The following is a 19,447-nucleotide window of genomic DNA, read 5'->3' as shown; positions in this document are numbered from 1 at the left end:
TTTTACAGTTTTAATTGTTTTCTTTTTAATAACCTTTTTCTTACCACCCTCAATTACTGTTGTTGTTTTAATATCGACTGAAGTAGATTCGTCGGTAATAGGGGTAGCTTCTTCAGGTTTATCTGTTTCTAATTCCGGCAATGGTTTAGGTTCCTCGTCAACAATTTCGGTAATCTCAGGTTTCGATTCTATTACTTCTACATTCTCCACTCCGTCTTTTACAGTTTTAATTGTTTTCTTTTTAATAACCTTTTTCTTACCACCCTCAATTACTGTTGTTGTTTTAATAACGACTGAAGTAGATTCGTCGGTAATAGGGGTAGCTTCTTCAGGTTTATCTGTTTCTAATTCCGGCAATGGTTTAGGTTCCTCGTCAACAATTTCGGTAATCTCAGGTTTCGATTCTATTACTTCTACATTCTCCACTCCGTCTTTTACAGTTTTAATTGTTTTCTTTTTAATGACCTTTTTCTTACCACCCTCAATTACTGTTGTTGTTTTAATATCGACTGAAGTAGATTCGTCGGTAATAGGGGTAGCTTTTTCACGGTTATCGTTTTCTAATTCTGGCAATGGCTTAGGTTCCTCGTCATTAATCTCAGTAATCTCAGGTTTCGATTCTATTACTTCTACTCTTTCCACTCCATCCTTCACTTTTTTAATTGTTTTCTTTTTAATAACCTTTTTCTTACCACCCTCAATTACTGTTGTTGTTTTAATATCGACCGATGTAGATTCTTCGGGGATTAGGGTAGCTTCTTCAGGTTTATCTAATAGATTTGTGTTTCGTTGTGTGTGATTTTGTTGTTTTTGTGTCACCGTTGATATTATTTGTTGTCCCTCTAGTGCTGGCAATATATCATCTGTAATTTTTTTTTAAAAATGTGTTTATGTGGTTGTGTCATGTATTTATATTATCACGTATGTTTCTTATAACTATTAAATGTGTGTATATTAATGCATTATTATTCTACATATTACATATTTGGTAAATCTATTTCGTTAATTTTTTAGACCGACGATTAGTATTAGATGTTTTGTATTAATTTTGTTGTTATTTTGTTTTTATTTTGTTATTGTGTTGTATTTTGTTTTTATTTTATTGTATATTTCTGTTTATTTTATTTATATTTTATGTTGTATAGAAATTGTTGAATGTTCATTGCTATTTATTTCTTTTTAGTTCATTATGTATCTTTAACCTGAGGTGGGTAATGATGCAAGCTATTATATTACTACTTTTTGTCTTTTTTCAGAACAGCAAATTTTTTTTGAATTGTCAGTATACAAACAACTTTTTTTACTATTTTTTTTATTTACAGAATGAATATGGGATTTTCATAGATCCCGTTATTTCTTATTTATACAAAATATATATTTTTTTACCTGTGCTCATTGGTATTTCAGTGATTGATGCTCTGTGATGGTCTATTGCTTCTTGTTTTAGATTTACAGTAGATTCTAAGATCATTTTCTCGTTGACTGTTGGCATTATATTGCATTGGATTTGATTTATTTCTTTTATTTTTGATTCCGTTTCATTAGTGACTAGTTCATGTACGGTTAGGTGTCTAAATTCTTCTAATTTTACGTTAGCTGTATTATCGGGAAGTATTTTTTGTACTTTTAGTTCTTCAATGTTCGATAAAAGTTGTGTCTCCGTAGTTACTAGAGGTTTTAATTCTTCTGTTGATATTGAAGCTTTTGACATTTTTCTTACTTGTGGTTTATGAAAATCAATTTCTTTATCATGACTTATCACTTCGGAAACTACCGCTCCTATATTTGGTTTTTCAATGGAGATTGATGCATTAGTTATTTCTGGTTTTTGTTCAGATCTTCTTAATTGTTCTTTTTCATTCACTGTTTGTTCATTTTGTATTAGGCTTTCATAATTTTCCGTCACAAACTTCGCGGTTGAATATGATGTGTTTTTTATTTTTAAATTTTCTTCTTTAATTTCGGGGATTATATCTGAAACTATAATTCCGGACTGAGAATTTTCAAATGATATATTTGCAGTTTCATCTTTTGGAAGTTCTATAATTAAAGTACCCTCCTTTTCAGAAACATTTTGTTCACTATTCGTGATTACTTGTAAGTTTTCCGAAACAACTTTTGCTACCGAATGTTTGCGTTTCGGTCCTTCGGCAAATGCAGTTTCTTTATCTTCACTGGCTACATTTGAAATAATGATACTAGACTTAATTTCTTCTAATACAAGTTCTGCATGTCTCAAATCTATTTTCCTTGATTCTTCAAGTGGTTCCTCTTTTTCAGATACTTCTGGTTCTGTTATTATTATGTTTTCTAATGTTTCGGTTTTCACTGATGCTTTTTCTTTGATACATCTTGGTTTTTCTAAGATACCTTCTGATTCTGCTATATCAATCTCTGTTTGTAAAATGCTTTTAAATGTTGAATGGTTTGCACTTGCTATGCTATATTCAGGTTGACTCAATTGAGTTAGTTCTTGAACATTCATGCTTGTTATAATTTCCGTAACATTTGCAACTGGTTGTGTTATTAATTTAGGAACCGTAGCAATTTCAGTATTTTGAATAGGTGTTAACAAATCAATTTCTGTGTCGACAATATTTGCTTCAGTTACCTGAACATTAATATTATCTTCAAATGATATATCGACCTTTTGTACTTCTGGTACTATCATTGATTCGAGATTCATTTCAGATTCATTCACAATATGTTCTGATATTGTTACGACGTCAAATAATGACTGAGTTAATGATGCCTGTTTTTCAAAAGGTTTTTTTATTGTTAATGGCAGTTCTTTATCATTTAAGACAGTTTCAAAGACGTTTAGTGATTTATCTTCATTTAATTTAATTTCTGCTTTAAAAATGTCCAATTTGGGCTTTTGTGCAAACAATTTTTCTTTTTCTAACGTTTTTATCTCAGTTGATATCGCCATGTTGTATAGCTCTGAATGTGAAATAAATGCGTGATCATTTTTAATTACAGGAACAAATACATCACTAGTTGTATTTGATGAAATGATTTCTGATACTTGTGGTACTTCGTGTAATTTTGATAAAGATGTAATAACTTGTTGTGGTATCTGTTCATTTTTGATATGTAAATTGTCATCTTTATCATCTGTTACTACTTCAGTTATAATTAAGCTATTGTTAGGTATCATTGTAAGTTCAGCTTTATTTGAAAGTAGTTCAATAGGTTCAAGATATTTTTCACTTTCCTGTACAGTTGTTTCAGTTTGAGATATATTTTTAAATGTATCGAGTACAATATTAGCCAATTCTTCTTTTATTTTAAACTTATCTAATGTTCTTAAATGTTCATTAGCTAATACAATAGATGCTTTCGCAGCTTCATTTGGTAAAATTGATTTCCCAGCAGTTTTCGCTGTTGGTATTTCTGGAGAAATATATTTTCCTTCTTTATCTTCCACAATCACTTCAGTTATATTTACGCTTTTTGATTGTTCAATATTTATATCCACTTTAGATTTTTGGTAGTTTAAATTAGAATAGAATGGATTTTCTTTGTCCTCTGTTTCAGTTATAGTAGATTGAATACTTTCAAATGTATCTTGTACTGGAACAGCAGTTGATGATTTGGTAACAAAATCTTTTAATGATCCTAAAGCAGTATTTGATAAAATTTCTGTTTTCTCTGCTATGTCTTTCCCTGAGGTTATTTCTATTTGGGCATGTTTAGTAGATGGCAATTCTACATTTTTTACTTGTCCTTCCATTTCTTGAGTTATAACTTCAGTTACAGTTTTCGTCTCTTTTTCATTTTCTACAACTATTTTAGCAGTTGTAAGGGGTGGTCTAAATTCCCCTTCAAATATCTCCTCTTTATCATGACCTATATTGTCGAAAATCACAACACCATGGACAATTTCCTGAGCTGGTTTCACTGTACATGTGGTAACGTTTGGAGTTATTAATTCACTTGTACTATCTTCTGGTTTTACTTCAAAAACCTTACTGACTGGTTGAGTGTCAGTTATATCGATAAAAGCTTGTCTTGTTATTGGTTTTGTTAAAGGAGTATAAACAGTTTCTTTTTCACCTGTTATAATTTCTGTTGTGTCGAGTATATTTATGGTATCCACATTAATGTTTGCTACTTCTTTTTTCTGATTTATTGTCACTTTGAATTCACATTCTTTTTCGAATGGTCTAATTTCTAATTGATTAATTGAATCATAAGGAATTTGAGTTGATTCTATAAATATTTCACTGGGCGTTGTAGTTTTTAGATTGTTCAAACTCATTTGTATAATATTTTCTTTTAATTGAACGGCTTTCATTGGACTGAATACCAAAGAAGTTTGTGCATTTTGTTGAATTTCTTGCTTAGGTTTATTTAGTATACTTTCTTTTTCAACTAAATTTGTGGATGTAACATTCAAACTTTGATTTTCTGGCAATATTTGCGTTACATGTTTTAATAGTGGTTGGATTTGTTTTTCATTCGCAATTTCAGATTCTTCGGACCTAACTTCGGTAACCAAAATTCCTAATAGTGGTTCTAATTGTTTCGTTGCACTCAATGGTTTACTCAAACTTTCAGTTAACGGAGCAACATCGTCAGACGTTTCTATTTCTTCGATTGTAACAGTCTGGTTTTCATCAAATACTATATTTGCTTCTGAGCCTTTATTAAGTTCAACTAAATCTAAAGTTTTCTCTGATTCGTTCGTTACAATTTCTGTTACCACAATATTTTTATCCACTTGAATTGTAAGACAGCATGTCTTTAATGCATTTTCGGTAGATTTGAATGGTATTTCAGTTTCATGATACAATGTTTCGGTAACTTCAAAGCTATGATTCTCTGTAGATTTTGGAATTATAGAAATTATAGATGGCAATGTTTGAACACTTAAATTATGTGTGGAATTCTGAGAGAGAATTTCAAAACTGGATGCAACTTGTTGGGTTTCTGACATATCACTTACTGCAATGTGGCTTCTTGGTAAAGACGTAGGGATTAAATCTGACTCTGATTCCCCTATACATACATCTGTTACATTTAAGGTTTGTTCCATTTCATATTCTAGAGAGGCAGATTTTTCATTTAATTTAGTTGATTGCTCAAATGGCATTTCATTATCTTGTAAATTGACTACAGTTGTACTTATACCTTCTAATAATATGTGTTCAGATGATGCTTGTTGTACTGTTTCTTTTATATCTTTTAAAGGTTTAACGCACTCCAATGTTGTTTTTTCAGATTTCTGAGGAACTCTATAGTCAATTAAATTTGAAACTTTAGTTGCATTCTTAGTATTCAATTTATCTATTTTAAGCTCATTTTCTTTATCAATAAGTTCTATAGAATTTATTATAAGTCCTACATTTTCTTCTAAACTATGAATGGCATTTTCAATTTTTGGATGAACTGATTTGAATAAATTATATTCTGGCTCTTGAACATTTACTTCGGATATTTCAATACATTTGAGGGGTTCTATTACTTGATTACCTAATTTTATTGAATATTCAAAATCACTTAACTCCTTTTCACAAATTGAAATATTTGTTTCGTTCACTTGCAGTCCTTCGTGGCTTAAAATATCTTGTTCAGCATGGCGATAAATTGGCTGAGATTGTTCTATCAATTGAATTTCTTTTTCATTAGGAAATATTTCAGTAACCATATAACTTGCTGAATTATCTTCAACTAAAATATTCACTGTTTTTTTGTTGTATGGTTTAGTATCATCTAATGAAGATTCTGTCTCTTGTGTTATTATTTCAGATATTTCAACGCCATGAACTTCTTTTGCTTGAATAGTTTTAGCAGATTTTTCTTTTGGAAATTCTATTTTTAATTCTTCAACGGGACTTTCTACCTTTGTTTGAAATGTTTCTGCAGCATCTTGTCCTGTGATTGTAATATTACTTTTTCTCTCCATAGGTATACTTTCAATTATTAAGTTTTGCTTGGTGTCGAGTTGAACTTGTTCAGTGATTTGAATGCTCTTTACTTCTTCATACGCTAAATCAGCACGCTTCTCTGAAAGTATATTATCATCCATTAAATCACCTTCTTTTTCAAGAGGAGCGGTTTCTATTGATTCAATTGCAATTTGAGTGCTTTTAGAAGACAAAGCATAAACTGATTGTGGTATAAATTCATCAAAATCACTAGTAGAACTGCATACCATTGTTTCTGACGTTACCCGACATTCTTCTAAGATAATTTCTTGTCTGTCCAATGTATGTGATGGTATTTCGTTAGCTTTAAAATCTAACTCTTTATCTTGCGTTAAAATTTCAACTACACTAATTGGAATATCCAATTCAGTATAATTAGTTTCTGCTTTTTTTGAATTCGGCATCACAAATTCCGATAGCTTATTTTCTGAATCTGTTGATATTATTAAAGTCGTTTGTAGACCATGAAACGCTTTTTGGGATATATGCGCAACTCTTGTTTTTGGACTATTATCTGTTACTGTCTCCACATTTTCACAAGTTGTGATGTCTTGACCTGCGAGAGGTTTAAATGGTATAATATTAGTTTCAGCTGTTTCTTCTTTAGGCACTATTGAAATAATAATGTCTTCTGGTTTGTTGTCAGAAATAATTTCTGTAACCTCTATTGCTTCATCTACTATTAACGATGTATTTGCTGAACATGGTAATGGTTTTTTGTCGTCTATCATCACTTTTTCTTTTTCAGATATGTTGGTTTCGTACAAAATTACACTTTCAAATGTACTAGGTTGATGATATGCGTGTAATTTAGAAATTTCCGGTTGTATCAAATCTAAAGTATAATCTCCAGTAACAATTTCCGAGCGATCAAATGTCTCAATTGGAACATATTCAGTAATAGCATTTTTAGCTTTAAAAACTTTTTGTTCAGACGACATTTTTTCTTTTTCGTAAACAGGCTGTTCTGTAATATTTACCCCAATTACTTCGTCAATTGTAATGTTTACAATTTTTGGTTGTTTCTTTTCTTTATTTAGTAAAATATCTTCTAACTCAATTACAGATGTGACTTCTGACATAAATGCTTCATACGGTATGTGTTTTAGTATTGCCTTATTGTTTTTACATTTTTCTATATTTAATTTTTCAACTGCATCATTTGAAATTATTTCTATTGTTTCAGCCACATCGTGACCGGAAAACACTGGTACTGCCCGTACATTTTCAGGTTTACTATCCAGTGATAAATTAGATTCCGACTCATAAGCAGAAATTTCCTTTACAATAATACATTGGTCATCTACAAAGTTAATGTGTGCTTTTTTAGAAGCGTGTCGATTATTGTCTTTATACGTGCTTTCTAGGTTTGTGACACAATTTTCCGGTGTAATTTCTTCAATAACTACAGCTTGGAGAGAATGAGATGGCACACTTACAGTATTATGCAACTCTGGTTGTATTTTCAATAACAATAACTGCTCTTGTTCTCCCAAAATTGTTTGTTCTACAGTTATACTTTGAATTGGGGAAAACTTTGTTTCTGGTTTAACTGACATTGGTTGAGGTGTTTCATCTAATGGAATGTCATTTTCTTGTACATCAATCTGAGATATTTGTTTGGCTTCTAATTCTTCAAATGTTGGTTCGACCTCATACGATTTGTAATTCAAATTTGTTAATAAATCTGTTGAATAATCATCAGCTGTAGTTTCAGTGACAATGCATGAATTATTTTCGGTAAAACTAGTATCTGGTAATAATTCTAATACTGATTCTGATGTAAAATTGGATTCTGTCTCGTTAGGTATAATCTCAGTTACATCCAGCACTTCTAAACCAAAAACGGAGCTTTCAATTTGTTTCATTTCTGGTACGATCAGAATTTTTAAATCAGATTCTGCTTCATTAGTTTCTATTATTGACGAACTACAAACTTTATTTGCGTTGTTTATTGACAGTTTTGCAGTATGGGATTGAGGTATATGAGTATTGAATTTTTCTTCATTTTCTTCTTGATTAATTGAATTTACAATTATGCTTGACTGTACAATTATATCAGAAATTGCGAATGACTTCTCTGGTATTTGTTGTTTTTCTAATTTAGTTTCTTTTTCTTGTATGTTAGACTCACTGACTTCGATATATTTTTCAGGAATAATTGAAATATCTGCTTTATATTCAATAGGTGGTTTTAATCGATTATACTTTTCTTCTTTTTCCGAAAATTCTACTTGGCATGTCGTTATAGCATTGTTTGATGGTACTATTAATTCTTTGGCGATTTCAGTGGGCACAATTATTTCTGGATAGTAATTTTCTGGTTGAATTTCTGAATGTAATTCACTGACAACTAATTGTTCGTTAAGTGGATATTTAACTGAAGATTTCACTGGTGTTGGTTTAAATACGTCTTGTAATTGATTTTCAGTGTGTGCTTCATTCACTTCCACAACATTAATACTCTCGTGTTCAACATAATCTTGTGTAGCTTTTTTTTTCTGTGGCATACATTTTTGTATAATTTCACCTTCTTTTGTAGAGGCAATCAATTCTGTGACTACTTTTTGTGAATGTGAAATTACAGTTACCTTAGCTTTCTCATTTTGTGTATTGTACTCAGTTCCTTTACCTAAGCTTTGATTAGGATAAATTTCAATAATATTTATACTTTCTTTGGGTATAATATCTTTTATCGCTAAACATGGTATAAACTCAAACGTTTTACAAATGTCTTCAAGAGGCGATTGAGTTTCAGGGTTATCTGTTGAAAAACTTTCATTAAATTCAAAAACAGAATTTGCTTTATGTTTTTTAGTTTCTAAGGTTTCTTTTCGGTTTTCTTCCTTTTCTTCGTCTTTTGTTATTATGCTTTCCGCGACATTTCGTGTTATTATTCTAATCTGTGCTTTTTCCGGTACATTATTATAATCAGTTGACAACTCTACAGCTTCTTGCTGAGCGATTGTTTCGTTTAAAGTTTTTGATGTTTTCAGAACAGTTGGACAAATAGCAGGATACTTTTCTACATCAAATTCGTATGTAGTTTCTTCAGGAATAATTTCTTCACCAGTGATTGATCGTTTTACTTTAATTCTTTTTACTGTTTTTGTTTTAGCTGTGATAATTTCTTCTTTTTCCTCATCTTCGCTGACAGTTATATCATCCATCTTCTTTTTTTGTTGTATTATTTTTTCCGTTTTGATTAGTCTATCTTCTGGTACTTCAATTGTCACATTACTATTATCCATGATTTCAGTAATTTTAACACTTCTATCATCCAGTATGTTCTGTACTTGTTCATTGTCTGTGGATAAACCAAAGAAGTCATCAAATAAATATGGAAATAATTTGATTTAACATCAAGGTATAAACAATCCAATATAAAAAACAAAAACGCAGAAGATAAGAGAGATAGTCGAAGAAAATACCGAAGAAGCGTCATTATAGAAAATAGCATAATAAACAACAAACACAAAGACAAAAAGAGAGCATTTCATCACCAATACCTTGAGCACATTTTCTTTAAAAATAATATAATGTATGTATTTATTTATTCATTACATTTTATAATCATTTTAAATTCATTATGTACCAACTATAATATATTATATTTAAACTTACAATATTTTAGTCATTCATAAAATATAGCCAAAGAAAATCATAAATACTTAATATGGTAAAAACTTATTTTAATATATATTAAGTTCTATGATGGTTTTTTTTAGGTAATAAAATATTAATATGGAATATTTTAAATCGAATTAATGATATGAGGTACTCACAAAAGCACGCATTTTATGTTTCCATTATTAAAATTAATGAGAAAAATATATTATAAAACATCTTTTAATACAATAATTAGAAATGTAAAGTATACGTAGTAGACACAGTGCTTAGTTATTTTATTGTTAGCAAAACCAAAACAATTATCCTTTTGCTCTCTTTTGTATGTTAATAACACAATTTAAGGTGCACCAGTTATTAAGAAATAAAATATGTTAGGTAATTTAAAATAGATGTTCAAATGAATAGTTAATTTTATATTAGCACGTTATTTTGTTAAATAAATACAAATTATTATTAGTATGAAATAAATTGCATCTATAATTATAGTACAATAGGATCATTCTCTTAGTTAAAAACAAAAGAAGTAGACTTACCGTTAGTATAATTAGGATTTATATATCACTAATTATCATTAATCAAAATACTGTCATAAAGTAGCATTAAAATAAGCTGCATTTATATTTAATGGTAAGAGCTATTTAAAATCATAATATAAATAGTTGACTGAAGCTGAAATATTATTGAAGCTATATGCGATGTACAATATTAATAATAGGTGTACATTATAACATATTGTGTATATTATGTATTATGGTGTATAACATGATTTATATAATGGAACGAACAATTTTTTTTTTTTTAAATATAATTTTTAACTATTGTGTTCCAATTAAAAATATTGAAATGTTATAACAATAATATACATACCGATTGACAAAGTCTCTTCGCTCGTTTTTACTAATTTCTTTGTAGATCGCGTTTTCTTTTTAACTTCTAAAAAGAAAACAAACATAATATTACGAAATAAATTAAAAGAATTTAAATAATATAAAAATAATATAATATGATAAATATTTATATTGAAATTTAAATTTAATATAACAACTATTTTTTTTTTTAATAAATACGAATTTCAGAAATGATTTAACAAAAAATATAAAACATGTTTTGAATTAATATATTTTTATTGTATCGGGTAAAATTCTACACCATAAATATCGATTTGAAAAATATATATTATTAAATGTACCATTCACTAATATGTTTACAGACTCGCTGATATCAGCTGTATCGGTGATCGTATCGTCTGTAGTCATTTGAGATGCGTGCTCGAAATCCCAGGTGCTGGTTTGGAAGTCTTCTGGCGTCAAGTAAGTAATGATCTCTTCCAGTGTGCTATGTTTCAACTCAATCATTGTCATAAATGCCTTAAACACTTCGTTGACGGTTTCAGGTATGGTCGATTCTTTAGTGAATACGTCAGCCACCAAAGATGTGTATCCTTCACGTTCGATGAGATGCACCATTGCTGACTGAGCGGGCGCGGTCCTCAATGCAGGGAACTGACCCGACGTGTATTCTTCGAACACCTAGCACAGAAAAACACGCCATATTGATAGATTAAAGTAAAAGTTAAAATTAAAAATAATAGTTTAATTTATATGTTATATTATGTATATTCAAACATTGAGCTGAAAATAGTATGAAGACGTACTTAGGATAACATTATAAATAGGAACATCATTTAAAATATTTAAATTTAATTTCTAGTTCTACACAAAATCATTTAAGTTTAAAATATTAATATAGAAATATACAGAAAATAAATGTATTAAATTAAAAGCCATTGTATGTAACTGCAAAAATAAGTAACTCGTCGCGTAACTTACAAAAAAAACTAAATCAACCTAATCAACTTAATGGAAAATCATTTTAACTGTTTAACATGATTTCAATTTTTTTTTAGGTACAACTAGTATGGTTGTATACAAGCATTGCGATTTCCGATTACCTGTTCCGTTGATATGCCGTGTCGGGTGAGTATATCGATGGTGGCCAATTCCCGTAATGGCCATTCAGCCGGTCCAAACTCAGCCAGTTCAACTTGATCCAACACTTGGTCAACTTCATGGACTACCGCGGGCTTCCGGACCTTGAGTGCTGTAAACAGCGCTGGTTCTTCGGACGTTTTTGGGCGAACATGTTCGGGTCCGCGAACTTCCTTGACAGTCTCATCCGAAACCGTTTCTGACGTAGACAACGGTTCGTGTTCCGGTAAAGATGGTTTTTCCTCCACCTGCGAACATGACATTTGACATACCTATTAATATAATATTTTTGAAATTAATGTCAAATTTCACCGCTCATACAATACATAACAATTGAGGTTCATTTATTAATGGATTAATTATTGGATTAAACTAACTCTATATATGTCTGAACGTTATAACTAACTATATTTATGACTGAATTTTAGATGGCTCTCATTTCGTCAATTTTGAGCTTAAAGCACGGTTCCAGATTAGTCAAAACGATTTAAAAGGAAATATGCCACTCGATAGGGTATGTAAAATAGGAGTTAATATTTCATCAAATTCTATTTGTATTGCATACATAATATATGCTACACACTTATAATCATAATACATTTCTCAATTTAATGAATATTTATACACACCAATAGCTTCTAAAAATAATCTATAGGTATTCGATCCAATATAACAAGCAGAGAAATTGCTAAATTGATTAACACACAATTTATATAATTTATAAATGTATGAATGTATCTAGTATATAAATATATAGAAAATTGGGTACCTATCGTTTAATGTCACGGGGAAAACTGTAATTGATGTGTTAAATTTTAATTCAACAATATAAATCATTGCATACGAAAATCGATTTTGAGCAAAATCGTCTGTTAGCCTTTGTTACTAAGTACATTTTTTGATATCATAGTTATTATAAAGTAATAATTAATATTCTCTAAGAATTCATTTTTGCCAAAAACATAGCATTTGAAAACGTATCATCATGAGTATAAAATATAATGATATACTTTGAAAGTATCAGGTACCCACGACTAACGTTTTAAATTACAACAAAATACTAAAATTGTTAGTCTTATTGTTTAAAAATCTAATTTTGCCCAAATTTGAACTGAAAACATTTCAAAAAAACTTGGTTTATTTATTTTTCAGATTTTATGGATAAAGAATGAACCCAGACAGCAATTTTTTGTTTAATAATATTATTATAACATTATCCCACACAGCATTTTAATATTTCCCAACTATGGTAAAAATATTTTCAGGAAAACAATATAATTGTAAAAATATTTGAAAACTTTGGGTAAAAATATGGAAATATTTTATTTATATTTTTTGACCAAGAAGTTCACATTTGAAAAATATTCTGTAAAAAACATTAACAAAACCTTATTAAAATATTAAGTCAACATTTTTGTGGAACTATATTACCAATATTTTGTTATCATGAGAATAAAATATTTATACAATATTATTAGTCAAATATTCATTATTCAAGAACTCCAAAGTATTCACAAAATATTATCATTTTCCAAATGCTGTGTGGGAACTTTTTATAAGAAATCGTAGTTTAAATTCTTTATCCATAACTATAAAACTTGAATATTTTATAAATTTTTAACTACAAAATAATTTGCTAATTTTCGTGATTTTGATTGACGTGGTTAACATTAAAACTCTAAATGCTTATATAAATCTTGGCAATGTATCTTTAAAATACTTTAACTGCATTTAAAACAACTTATGAGGGAACCTTGTATAAAAAAAACCAAGTTTTTTCATCGAGTGAAAATTTATTTATCGACAATAATTGTAAAATGATTTCTTATGGGTATAAATATCTCAAAAAGAATAAAAAAATATATAAAATTATATCATGTAGAGAAATGTCTTTGTGAAAATTTAAATTATCTATGATTATTAGTTTTTGAATTACACCAAAAAACAAGATCAATTTTGTCAAAAAATGGTTTTGCGTTAAATTTCCCATTTTTTCTTAATTAATTTTTTGTTTTCCCGACGTATTTGAAAACCACTTAGAATATCTTAATTTTGACCACCCAAAGTATTAATTACCTACATTCACTGTCTTATCAGAAAATATGCTGAATTAGAAATGTTGAGCATATTTATTTATAATTCGTTTTGCTTATATTTTATAGAGTTGCTATTGGGGACCTAAATGTAATAAACTAGGTATCATGGTTGGTTTCTGTATTGTGTTATATTTTGTCATTTATGATAATAACATATTATAGACTATTCAATATAAATGTAAAATTGAGTACATTTTTATATATTAATTAGAAGCAAAGTTGAGGTTTATATAATAAAAAATACACGGCCTATTTTGACAGAAAACCATTGAGAATATGAAACAAAACAGAAACGATATATAGATCAATTTGAATTGATAGTCGGCTAATACAGATAATATTATTAGTCGGGTTATATCTAAATGATGCATAACATTCAAATCCAAATATTTTGACCAATTTGCACCAAATATTGCACACATAATATTTAAACAGCTATAGTATAATAAAATAAAAAATAATATAGGTACTATAATATATAAAAGCCAAGCATATTTCCTGAAGCTTATAGAACCATTAAAATATACTCAACCGATTTCGACGATTCAAGGAAATTTTATAAAATAGTTTGAACCAGTTATTCAAGTGTCGCTCAACTTATATTAATAATACTAATTTAATTCGTTAATTATTGGATCACGTATGAAAAAAAAGTTACTATCCGCCGCATATTGAATGCCCATCTCAGATTCATTTATTCCCGAACAACATCAACATCGTAATACAATTATAAAGCTGCAGTATGAATATATATTTAATATTTCTTTATTATATAGACATAATATGGGTATAATTTATAGAAAAATAAAATCCCATAAAAAAAATTTACCTATAAGATGAATATTGAACGACTAATTTAGTAGATCCTAGAGATCGAAAAACGAATTCAGGTAGGTACTTGATAATAATAAACGCATAAAACCTAAAAATATTATTCGTAATATACATCTCACTTCAGAAAAAAATAAAAAAATATATATTAATTATAGATTATAGTATTATACCCACGGTAGATTATACCTAATTTATAAGGTATTACTTATTCGATAGGTACTGAAATGAACATTATAAAAATTGTATTGATTCAATAAAAAAAATGTTATAATTACCATTTTTGAAGTAGTAATACGAAGTGATTCTTTTGTTTCCGTTTCATCAAATAATCTATAATATATATTATGAATTATAGGTATTTCATGTTTAGCTTATTTTAATACTTTCAACACTTACTCAGATTCTTTTTTATGTTTCTTTTTTGTAGCCTTCTTTTTAGTCTTTTTCGTCTTCTTTACTTCTTCCACTTCTTTTTCTTCTAATTCATCTTCGGTAGCTGTGAATGTTTCGTCCCCGTGTTCTATGTTTAATTATAAAGTAAATTCAGTTATTATATTCCTTAATGTTTTTTTTTAATCGTTAATACTTTTAACATAAAGTTTTGATTTATTTTTAGCTTCTCCTAAATTGCTGTTCGCTTTGCAAATATAGACACCTTCATCTTCCTTTGTTACTCTCTTAATAGTTAATGTAGTTTTTGTGTCAGTGATTTTAACTTGAACATTAGGTGAGTTTCTGACAATTTTATCATCGTGATACCATATAATCACTAAAATCAAAATAAGTTATAAGAATTTGTCTTATATAATATGACGGGGCTATGTAATCAAACCGGGAGTAGGATTTCCTGAAAATTGACATTCGAACACAATCGTTTCGTTTTCAACGGCTCGCTCGTCTTTTAATTCGTTTACAAAGCTTGGTAGACTCTGGAAAGCTGTAAAAGAAATTATTTTAATAAATAATACAAATATTAAACTTTATTTATTCTAATTTCTGTTATATATAACATTTTTTATGGAGCTTACCATCTTCTTGTAAGTCGATGTAAAATATAAGAATAATCTGGACAAGGATATTAGTATGAGGTATGTTAAAAAAAACATTTAAGAGAACAAAATATTAATTTATTATTGATTTATGACAAAACAAGCAAAATCGATTTTGTCAAAAACATTCCTAAAATAAACCACTGTTTATCCATAATAATTTTTAGATTCTGACCAGGGCGATGAATTTACTGATTTTACAAAGATATTTTTTTTGTGTTTTTTGTGTACTCAATTTATAGATGAAAAAATGATTGGATTTTCAATTTTAATATAATATTATCTAGTAGGAAAGTGAATCTAGTTAGTACTTTTGAGACGTAAAAATTAAAAATCCTCAGATACTAAGAATTAGTTATAGAAATGCATTGTTTTCATAATTTATTTTAAAGTACTATATTTAATAATTGTAATATTATATACATAAAACAACATATTATATATTAAATAAATGTTAATACTTTTTGATACAATCATTGATTTTTGAAAGAATCACTCAGTACTTATAATACAAAAAATACGTTTAAATTAAAACTACGTTTGATTGGATTTAAATCAATTGTATTACGATTTCACAAAAAAAAAAATGCAAATGGTAATATTTGTTATCATCTTATATATCTATACCATAGTATAAATTATAAGGAATCAAGTATTATTCTTTTCATTTTTATATGGATAGTATTTAAATTATTTTGAGTGTCAGTACCTAGTCATAGTGTCAGTCACAGTAATGTATGTGCTAAATTTAAATTAAATAATAAATCAGTGCATACGAAAAACAATTACTATATTCTAAGTATACCTATTTGATTAAAATTTGAAATTCAAATACTTATAAAATATAAATTATAAAATCATGCCCTAGTACTTTTAATCATTTTAAATAGCTTTAATAATAACTTATGAAGAACCTTGAATTAAGAATTTAAACTTTTTGATAAGAGCAAAAAATATCGATGTTGATATTAATAGAAAACAAAAAACAAAAATGTCAAATGTCTATAAATAACTCAAAAAAGTCAAACATTTTATAAAAAAAGCAGGTAAGTGGATGTCACTCTGCTGTACAGTAGGTTACAAGTGGGTCACTGTATAATGGATTGTATTTTAATTCAATGATATCATATCATTGTATACGAAAAACGATTCTGAGCGGAAAAGGTTTGTCAGTCGGGATATTTTATATTGTTATTATAGTTTATTACAGCCTGTAAGTTGAATTAATATTATAAATTACAACAAAATATCTAAAATCGTTATTTTAAATTCTGAGCGGAGCGAGGAAGCTAGTGGTTTTACAATGGTATTTTTTTTTTTTTACATACTGTAGGTATACGCAATTTCTACTAGAATGAGTGCTTCGATTTCAACATTTTATAGTACATTATATTTTAGAAAATTGGATCAAGATGGTACTTTAGAGAGGTTATTTTTCAATTTTCTCTATAGTTATTTAATGCCACGGGAAAAACCACCGACAAATCACGAAAAACCGCTAATAATGGGATTTTAATTTCTAACGCTTTGCTTATCACCATAGAAACTAACAAAAAATATAATATTATAATATTGATTCAACTTACAGGATATATTAAATAATGAAAATATAAAATATATCCAGACTGACAAATCGTCTCCACTCAGAATCGTTTTTCTTATACAATGATATTATATTATTGAATTCAAGTTTAATACAATTCATAATACATTCACCCACTTGTAACCTACTGTACAGCAGAGCGACACCTACTTACCCGCTTTTTTATTTTTATTACGTTTCTATGGTAATAACCAATGCGTTAGAAATCAAAATTCCATTTTTAACAGTTTTTTGTAATTTTTTGGTGGTTTTTCCCGTGGCATTAAATAACTATTGAGAAAATCGAAAAATGACCTGTTTAAAGTACCATCTTGATCCAATTTTCTAAAATATAAGATACAATATGTTGAAATCAAAGAACTCCTTCTGGTAGAAATTTTTTATACAGGATAAAAAAAAAAATTTTAAAAAAATTAACACCGTTGTAAAACCACTAGATTCCTCGCCATGCTCAGAATCTAAAATTACAAGTTTTTGAGTTACACAAAAAAAGACACTCATCATCGAAAAATCAATACATTCATTGCTCGCTCAGAATGTTAAATTTGATGATTATATTATATTTATCTAATCTTAGTAAAACAAGTGATTCCGTGGCAGATTAAGTTTAGTACGCTCAATAATTTATTATAAGAGTATATATTACGTTTTTTTTACGTTTTTTTTACGTTTTTTTTACGCAGAATAGTTTAAATACATACAATTTAATTTGTTTTTTCCCTGGGAATTACACTGTAAGTACTAATATAATATTTAATTTTTAGAACTATTACACTACTGAAGTACATGTACTTAGATATTTGTTTAAGGTTTTAAAAAGGTTAAGAAATCGAATAAATATAGTTCATTATTTTAAAATGTATTGATTTACCATATTTTACCTATATACCTAAATGTTGCGGTTAACTTCACATCATATAGGTAAGATCTATACACGATCACTACCTTGTCATTAATGTGTTAAACTATGCTTATAACATTATTGATTTGACTTTAATAATAAATGTATTTTGATAAATAATAATTAGGCCGTAGTATTGTATCATATACACCACTATTATATAAAATAAAATTTTAATCGACTACAAATTATTCGTTCCAACTGAATTATGCCTACCTGGTACTATTCCAAGTATAAGATAAGAGGATTGGAAATGACGGTTTCTAACACATGCTCAAGACGATAAGAAATCAGACAAGTTTTTATTCCAACCTTACCAATTGATGTGTCAATACTCAATAAAATTGTCATGTGATAATAAATCTGAATACAGTTTTAAATATGCTGTTAAATCTAATTGAGATGGTTTTTTCCCACTTTTTTTTTTAGTTTTGATTTTAATTCTTAAAAAATTAAAATTAGACATTTTAGATTCTGGGCAGAGCGATGAATGTATTGATTTTACAATGATGTGTGTGTGTGTGTGTGTGTGTGTGTGTTTGAAGAGTCTGTAAACGATAATGCTTTAAAATATTGCTTCAATTTTCAATTTCAGTATTTTTTCCGATGTGAATTCAATATTTTCATTCGAGATCAAAATTAAAAATTTACAGTAATGTTCAAAACCGCCGGGAAAAACAAAAAAAAATAAAGGAAAAATCCGGCATTTTTACGCAGAGCTTTACCCACTTACCGGTATTTACTTTTGTTGTAATAATTTTTCGAGTAAAATTGAAATATACAAAAAAGAGGAAAGAATATCTTAGGTAGACTTTACGACAAATTCAAACTGGTTTTCAGAATTCATATTGCTTTATTTTAGGATTAATCGGTAAGTTTCATTTGACATGTGTTAGAGAAATACGGAAAACCATAGGTTTTCTCACATTCAATTTAAAATCCACTTATTGACGAGAAAATTAGTAATTTATTGTAAAATGATTCTTGACTATGTTAATATTATATTAATTATTGTCAGAATCAAAAAATATAGTTACGTGGCGTTTTGGATAGGCAATTTAGCTACACCACTTTTGATACAATTTATCTTTTTTTGCCCCGTGTCACTATTTATGCTGTAGTAACTAAGAAACTAAAATGTAATAATTTAAATTTTGTATACAGTGTGTTCATATATAGAAAATAACATCAAAATCAAACGGTAACCGAAAAAAACTGCCCAAAAAGAGAAATTATTAGGGTAAATTTGGCTGAATATAAATTTTGAATATACTTATGAACAAATTATTTAACTAAATAATAAATGTTGTTGTTAAGAGGACGCTACCCATACATTTGTTGTCTCCGTCTTACACACGCACGACATGGCAAAATTGTCGTTCACAAGTTTCAATAGTGTGCTGTTAGTTTTGA

At 28.2% G+C, this 19,447-nt stretch overlaps 1 protein-coding gene across 26 annotated transcripts in view; it reads right to left on the bottom strand.

The window, feature by feature from the left end:
* LOC100160310 (titin) overlaps positions 1 to 19,447 on the bottom strand; it is a 159,967-nt gene that overhangs the window by 64,098 nt on the left and 76,422 nt on the right. For 25 of the 26 annotated variants that reach the window (XM_029487044.1, XM_029487057.1, XM_029487050.1 and 22 more), the window contains 8 exons: positions 15,314 to 15,418; positions 15,068 to 15,250; positions 14,878 to 15,001; positions 14,757 to 14,811; positions 11,515 to 11,799; positions 10,753 to 11,092; positions 10,431 to 10,496; positions 1,387 to 9,240 (listed from right to left, as the gene is read on the bottom strand). In XM_029487044.1, coding sequence (XP_029342904.1) covers positions 1,387 to 9,240; positions 10,431 to 10,496; positions 10,753 to 11,092; positions 11,515 to 11,799; positions 14,757 to 14,811; positions 14,878 to 15,001; positions 15,068 to 15,250; positions 15,314 to 15,418 — 9,012 coding nt within the window. The remainder of the gene's footprint in view (positions 1 to 1,386; positions 9,241 to 10,430; positions 10,497 to 10,752; positions 11,093 to 11,514; positions 11,800 to 14,756; positions 14,812 to 14,877; positions 15,002 to 15,067; positions 15,251 to 15,313; positions 15,419 to 19,447) is intronic. The other variant, XM_029487058.1, reaches the window with a different exon arrangement.

This window comes from Acyrthosiphon pisum, chromosome A1 (assembly GCF_005508785.2).
Source record: "Acyrthosiphon pisum isolate AL4f chromosome A1, pea_aphid_22Mar2018_4r6ur, whole genome shotgun sequence".
In the NCBI taxonomy this organism is placed as follows: domain Eukaryota; kingdom Metazoa; phylum Arthropoda; class Insecta; order Hemiptera; family Aphididae; genus Acyrthosiphon; species Acyrthosiphon pisum.
The sequence above is the reverse complement of the archived record's forward strand: the minus strand, read 5'-3'. Positions and strand labels throughout refer to the sequence as shown.